Source organism: Helobdella robusta, assembly GCF_000326865.2.
Source record: "Helobdella robusta unplaced genomic scaffold HELROscaffold_7, whole genome shotgun sequence".
Lineage (NCBI taxonomy): Eukaryota > Metazoa > Annelida > Clitellata > Rhynchobdellida > Glossiphoniidae > Helobdella > Helobdella robusta.
In genome coordinates, this window is record NW_008705398.1 from 3,789,235 (window position 1) to 3,796,623 (window position 7,389).

Genomic DNA, 7,389 nt, shown 5'->3' on the forward strand with positions numbered 1-7,389 from the left:
GAAGTTTCAACAAATTTTGAGAGGTTGATTACTTCTGAATTATGTGGTGAATCTTTGATTGGTATCGGAAATTAAATGGAAATAAAATAAAAACCTATTAACGTAATCAGTCAATGGGACGTGTATAAAAAAAATTAAGTCTGTACCTGCACGTGTAATTGTATTTTATGATCTGCATGTTATTATTATTGTTAAATCATGCGAAACATTTACCAAAAATTCATTATTTTGTCTAAGAAGGCGGCTCCTTTTTTTGTCAACCACCTGCACGTATTTTTTGAGTTTGTCGTTATTTTCTTCCGTTGTAGTTTCTAATAAAAATTTGCTCAATTTGTCGATAACATTCATTAATCTTCGTTTTTGAATAGATCTAGATCTTGTTACTAGTGTTAGTAGTATAAAAAAATCTTCAATAAAGTTTTTCAACGATTGACGATAGATGTTAGTTATTTGATGAATTGCTTATTTTGTCTATATAAGATATTTATATGAGATATAAGATGTTTTGTTGTCATTCGTTAATGGTTGGGTTGGTTCAAGCTTATTGAACAGAAATATCTTCATTTTAATGACTATTCGCTAGTAGTCGGATACCATTTGAAATTGGCTGAGAGTGCGAAATTTAACTCCATGCTCCGAATTATCAACATCTTGATAAGCTTTGATGTTGGGAAAAAAATACCATGATCATGATCAAAATTCGTTGATCTGAAAAAATAATAATGTATAATGGATTACAATAACTCATAAATCTTGTTATGATTGTGCGTTTATTAATAGTCGTTAACATAACATTCATTAACCCTCGTTTTTTATAATAGTGATAGTCATTAATTAATGATGGTGATAGTTCATTTTTATAGTATTTGACTAAATATATGAATGGTTTCGTTTTTGATTTATGTAATTCCTTAAGGATCTTCTTATTAACTTATAATGTTGATGTTGTTTGCAGTTTTGATGATTTTCATCTCGTTGAATTGTTGATAAAATCCGAATGTTGCTTCACGGTTAGCATCTGGCATTCTGAGTGCAGTGCTGCTCCGACTTGATTTTATGGCATGATTTTATGTGATCAGGCGAAAGAAGCATTCTGAGAGCGTTGGAGGCGGTTGAAACCGGTGTCGAACGTCAGCGGGACCAGGAAGGACATGCATACTCAGTTGTGGAGCGACCAATGGTTTTGTAGGTCTGTAGTAGAGTTTCCTTGTTTTGACCAAATGAGGTGCCGCTGAGTGCTTTTAAAATATTTTTTCTTTTAGAGGCATTTGATGCTGTCAATTAATGATGTTGGAGAAAGATAGCATTGTGTCGAGTGTCAGGCCTAATATTTTCGGATTATGTTCAAGGAGAAGAATTTGGTTACTGACTTTGATTCGTGGGGGGTAATGGAATTGGGATGTGTGCGATGTAAAGAGTGTGACTGTTGACTTAGAGGTGAAAATCTCTAAGTTTGTTTTATTAAAGAAATCGCATAGCTTCGGCAGGTAACAATTGAGCCGGTGTGTCAAAGTATCCGCATCTGGACTTGTGGTGTAGATGGTAAAGTTGTCTGCGTACGAGATAATTTTAATGTCATGAGGAGGTTCGGGTGTTTTGAAAACGTAAAAGTTAACAGAGCTGGGGAAAGTACTGAACCCTGGGGCACTCCTCATCGGATACGTTCTTTGGAGTGTGGATGTCAGAACTCTGTTATGGTAGTGCGTCCGTGCAGATAGTTTGACAGCCATTGGACAGTTGACCGTGGAAGCGATGATGATATAAGTTCGGACAATTGCGTTTGATGATTGACCGTGTCAAATGCCTTTGTGAGGTCCAGCGCTGTGAGGACTGTGCGATGAGCTGGTCTCTTTTGATTGAGGTCGTTGGCATTGTCGGTAACTATCAGGTTGAGTGCTGAGGTTGTTGAGAGATAAGGGCGGAATCCATGTTAGTGGTTCGCCAGTGTTAGGTGTTTGGTTATGAGCGGCAGCAAGCATTTTTCAAATACCTTAACGGCCGGGCATAGTAGTGTATGATTCTTTTGGCTATCTGGTTTGCCGTGTTTAAGAAGAGGGATTATTTTGGCTTTTTTGTATATGTCTGGAAATCTGTAGGTTCGCAGAGATTCATTAAATAGTTTGGAAGGAAGTTCCTATATGGCCTAAATGTTTAAGGTGAACGATTGTCAGGTTGTCTGGTCCCGAGGCTTTGGACGGTTTAAAATCTTTATTGCTGCTGAAACCTGATCTGGTGAGATCCTCGCACCAAAAAGTGTCTTTATTGTTTTATTAGTCTTTTAATTGTTTTTTTTTATTTGTTAGATGTCTGACGATTAGTTGCGACAAACTATTTGTTGACTAAGTTGGCAATCTGCAGGTTGTTTGTTGTTCATTTGTTGAAACTGATGGCATTGTTACATCAAATACGTTTAATATTGTATTTGTTGGCCATTTAGAGTTTTTATGGTACTCCAAAGGCGATTGGTGTTAATATTTTTATTGAACCTGCCCAGGAAATCCTTCCAGCGAGTTTGTTTTAGTTTGTTCATTTGTTGTTGACATGATGGCGATGTCTTTGGATGAGGGGTCGGATGATCTGAGAGCATCCCGTCGCTTCATGAGCTCCCTGATTTTTTTCGGAAAAGCTGGTGATGATGATATTCGTCTTCCTGAGGAAATGTTGTGCCTACTGACAGCCCATAAAACTTGACGAATAATTTTTCAGCTGCTGACGGGTTGGGTGGAAAAACGGCTTTGGAAAACGCGGCTTCGGTTTCAGTAGTGGTAACTAAAAATTTCAGTAGAATTTTATCACACACAAGCCTGTGCGGCTTAAGTGGGAAGTTGGATTCAATTCCAGTATTCATTATAATGTTGTTGTCGGTTCACGCCAAAATCATCCTTTATAATATTTTTTTCTATCAATATTTTAGAGGTTTCCAATATATATTTCTATTCTATTTTATTTTTTAGGGTGATGTTGCAAAATATTCATGCCATTTATGTAGCCATAAATACACTAGAGGCACTTTTCTCACCACACATCTGAAAAAGATGCATAAGTTGAAAGAGCCATCAGGACATGTGCGACTCAGGTAAACGCTATATAAATTCAGAAATGATTAATATATTATATAAAATAATTAATATTTTAGAATTATTTTCAATGGCATATTTTTTTACATATTATATGTCGCTTATGATATTTTTACGTACGCGCTCATTTTGCATTATTTTTTAATAACTTTTTTTTTGCTATTTTTGGATTGTAAAAGTCACGTTTTTGCAATACTACAATTTTATTCATAAAAATTTAATTTTAATATTAAAAAACTTGTATCGTTTAAATTCTTCAAGTAAGAGTATCTTTTTCACTCTGTTGAGTTACGATCCTACTAACGCTGTGTGCATAAACTGCGAAGAAGTTATGATGTTGGCAGAAAATGTGAAACTGTCAAACGAGAGAACAGAAAAGCTGAAAAGATTAGTAAAAGATCTGTTGGACAGTAATTGTGAAGGGAAGATATCAGAAATGTAAGGAGATTAAGTTAATTACAAATGAAAGGCAAGAAAAATTAAATGATATCAAAGAAATTAGGAAGTTATATGCTGAAATGACTAAGATTGGCTTGAAACCTAAGATATCCAAGCAAATGTACAAGGAGCAATTGACGAAGTAATGAAAACATTTAGGGAAGCCAAGAAAAAAGATATTGCAGTAGGAGATTAAAATAGTGCACACAAAAAGTACTTGAAAAAGACAAAAGAATTTTAAGAATAAGAATTAAATATAATATATACAGGGAACGTAAAAGCACTAATAGCAATAGAATAGACAAAATTATGATAAAACCTTTGTGAAGGATTTGCTTAACGACGCACTTTGTATTGCAGACAACCAAGATGAGATAAAGAAAATTATACGTTTGGGAGGGAAGAATTACGATAAACGGGACAGACCATTACTGGTGGAAACAGAATGTTTTAGAATCGTGTTATGAAAAACTTGAACAAATTGAAACAAGCGGAGGAAGGATTCGAGAATATTTTTATAGCACGAGATATGACATAAAAGAAAGATCAATCCAGGGACGTGGTCAAGGAACAGTTCAGAAAAGTTGGGGGAATGGAAGTACATGGCAAGCGACGCCATTTGAATATAGATTGGAAAACTCGGCTGGAAAGATGTGATAACGACGTAAATCAGATGTGGCTAATTCTGGAAGAAGAAATTAACAAAAGAATAGGTAAATGTATCCCTAGGTATATTTGGTGGCAAAAGAAGAGAACATGGAGGCACCAAATATGCCTAGAACAGCGACACAGTTAATAAGAAAGAAACACAGATAATGGAATAGGTGGCGCGAGACACAGAATGCAGAAAACTAGTACAATAACAACAACACACGTTTAGACGACATTTTCCCCGAGATCGGGGGTTGCCGTTTGGCTACCTATGATGAAACCATTGTAACTTCTGTCATCATAAGTAATTTATTTGGCTAATTTTTACGCAGGACGCCCTTCCTTACGCAACCACAGTTATAAGCGGTGGGCCTAGCCTTTGATGATCCAACATCACTCACAAGGCAGTGAGGGTCAGTTTAATGTCATAACCAGGACAAAACTAGTACAATACAAGAAAATAAATAAACAATGTTGTCCGAAAATAAGATCCAATAAAAATAAGTACAGAAAGAGATAGGCTTAGCAAGAAGCAGCCATAAAGGTTCTGGAAATATGTTAAGGGAAAAACAAAATCATATGGGTCAATCGGTGTCTTAAAGATGAAAAATGGACAGGAATTAGAGATGATTCTAACAAAAGATTCTGATAAAGTCCAAGAAAGCAAGATATTTCTCTTAGGTTTTCACCATGGAAAGTGAATGCAACTGGGAGATTTATTCCGCGACAGTGGTACAGGAGATGAAGGATATGACGATGAATGAGAAGGCTAACGAAACTGGACGCACTGAAAATAGATAAATCACCGGGGATCTTAGGATTATATTTGAAGAAAGACGTCAGATTGTAAGTGAACTAAAAATAGTTTTTGATTCATCATTAAATAATGGATCTGTACCGGATGATTGGAAAACTCCAACAATCACTGCCATACACAAGAAGGTAATAAGAATGTAAGCAACTTTGTGCAAACTTTAAAATTTCCTCGAATTTAATGAATAATGATAATAATTTCACATACAATTTTAATATGTTGACTTTTTGTTGTGGCAAACACTGCAAGAACAATAAAGGTTTATCAATCCACCAGAAAACTTGCAAATTCCTTAACGCAGGGGTTCCGGAAGAAGAAAAACCATCCGCTGTAACGTTTCCAAACCATTCGAGTTTCGAATAAAAACCAACCCAAACGGCTGACCCAAAGCCACTTCTGGAAGGCGTGCAAATCATCATTTTCACCATCTCCAAATATACCTCCTCAGTTCTATGTGGTCGATGGCGGTAATTTTTTTAGCAAAGGATTAATGGTTGATGGTTGAACTTTATTTGAATTGCCTGCTTGGATTCTTTATCATCAACATCATTTGTTGGGGACATTGAGAAACCGACCTTCAGTATGTTGCATCAATTGTTCGAAAATGTAAGGCTAAAACAACTGTTTCAACAATTGCTGGTGTCCAACACTCCGCGCATACCTTCATAAATTATCAGATGTTTGAAAACTGCAATAATTCCAACGTGTTGGCGAAATGGTTCAACAATTTTAATTTCTAAACGATCCTGCCAACTTTCGCCCTATAACATTGTAGACAATGTACAAAATTTTCTCAACTTTGTTGAAAAATATACTACAATTTTCAATCAGACACAGCCGCTAATGGGTATCGATAGCCAATTTCTAGCTGCTTCAACAACTAAATAACCAAATTACATACAAATCTTGAGAAAATTTTTTCCCTCACACTTGAAGTTAGAGCTGCGAAGATTTTTTTCTGACGTGGATTGTCAACAATTTGGACAACCTAATTGTTGAAGCAGCTAGAAATTGGCTATCGATACCCATTAGCGGCTTTGTGTCTGAAATTCTTGGTCTACCATTAGAGATTGGTAGTCATAATATTGTTTCACTCAAAGACACATCGTTGAAAATGAGATTAAAACACCGCAATTATTTTTAGAGAAATTCAAATAATGAAATTCGTTGTCCTAGGCGTGAAACATCGGTAGACAACTTACTACCTGACTCAATGTCAACATCTTAGGCCCTAAAGAAATTGAAAGATGATTGAATATCTAACCATGTTGTCCTGCTTCAAAATCAAGGTTTCCTGACCAAGTCGGTAACAAATGTAATTTTCGCAAATTTACACTGGTGAAAAAATCTAGATATCCTGTACCAATTTGCGAAAAATATGTAATTCAACAACTGCCAACCAACGCCAATCGTTTCAGATGGGGTAAAACATTCCACCACTGTGTCCTTTCTCTGGCGCTAAACATACGAACATACATATAGTGACCAATTGTGGATCCATAGTTTTGTTAAAACGATAAACAGAAGAACATGACAAGATATTAACCAGAATCTCGTTTGTTGTCATTGCCTGATATCCGCAGATATCGAAAAGGAAGAAGTTTGGCCAATGTCACAACTGTTGTTCAATTATTCTAAATACATTTGAAATTACTTCAATTGTCTTTTATAATAGTTTCAATTTATTGTCAATTAAAATTTTGTGAATTTTATAACTCATTTATTGACAAATTAATTATTTTTGCTAATAAATCGACATACGCCATCTATTGCAACAGAAACACTTTGTAATCGTTTTATGGAATGAGTAGTTAGGTTTTTATTCGATTCTTTTTTTTTATGTCGTTGATTTCCTTTATTATTAACTGAATTTTAATGTGGATTTTGGCCTTACATTGGTTGGTTATATACATACAACTTATTTTAACATAGATCTTGTTATCAAATGGCGTCAAATGTTGACTATAATACAATTCTGTCAATAATTTAATTTTTGTCATTTCAGGTATAAACAACATGATGATGGCTATTATCGTCTGCAGGAGTTCAGATATGAAAGCTCGGAATTGCGAGAACAATTAATATCAGCGAACAACATTGAAATAGCCAACATTAACAGGATGGAAAGCAGCACAGAAAATAACAAGGAGAACAATGAAGTTAATCATGGTCGGATAAAATATCAATTAACTGACTATGATCAGAATGAAATTGATGAATCAAATAACGATAAAATTAATAAATTAAAAAACAGAGGTCCAAAAATCACGGAAAATAAAAAACGGAAAATTTCATCAATATTGTAAAATTAGGATTTCTATATTGAATCAAATCTTTTTTGGAGATTTTTTTAAATAATATCATGGTTTTTTTAACATAACGATTTTTGACTTGGTTGATAAAGTAATA

General features: G+C 34.8%; 1 protein-coding gene across 1 annotated transcript in view; it reads left to right on the top strand.

The window, feature by feature from the left end:
• The window catches only part of HELRODRAFT_129823 (hypothetical protein), a gene marked incomplete at both ends in the record, with an annotated part of 22,429 nt that extends 15,365 nt beyond the window's left edge, over positions 1 to 7,064 (top strand). The window contains 2 exons of the mRNA XM_009030935.1: positions 2,955 to 3,076; positions 6,986 to 7,064. Of these exons, the coding sequence (XP_009029183.1) occupies positions 2,955 to 3,076; positions 6,986 to 7,064 (201 nt within the window). The remainder of the gene's footprint in view (positions 1 to 2,954; positions 3,077 to 6,985) is intronic.
• Positions 7,065 to 7,389: the final 325 nt, after the last annotated feature.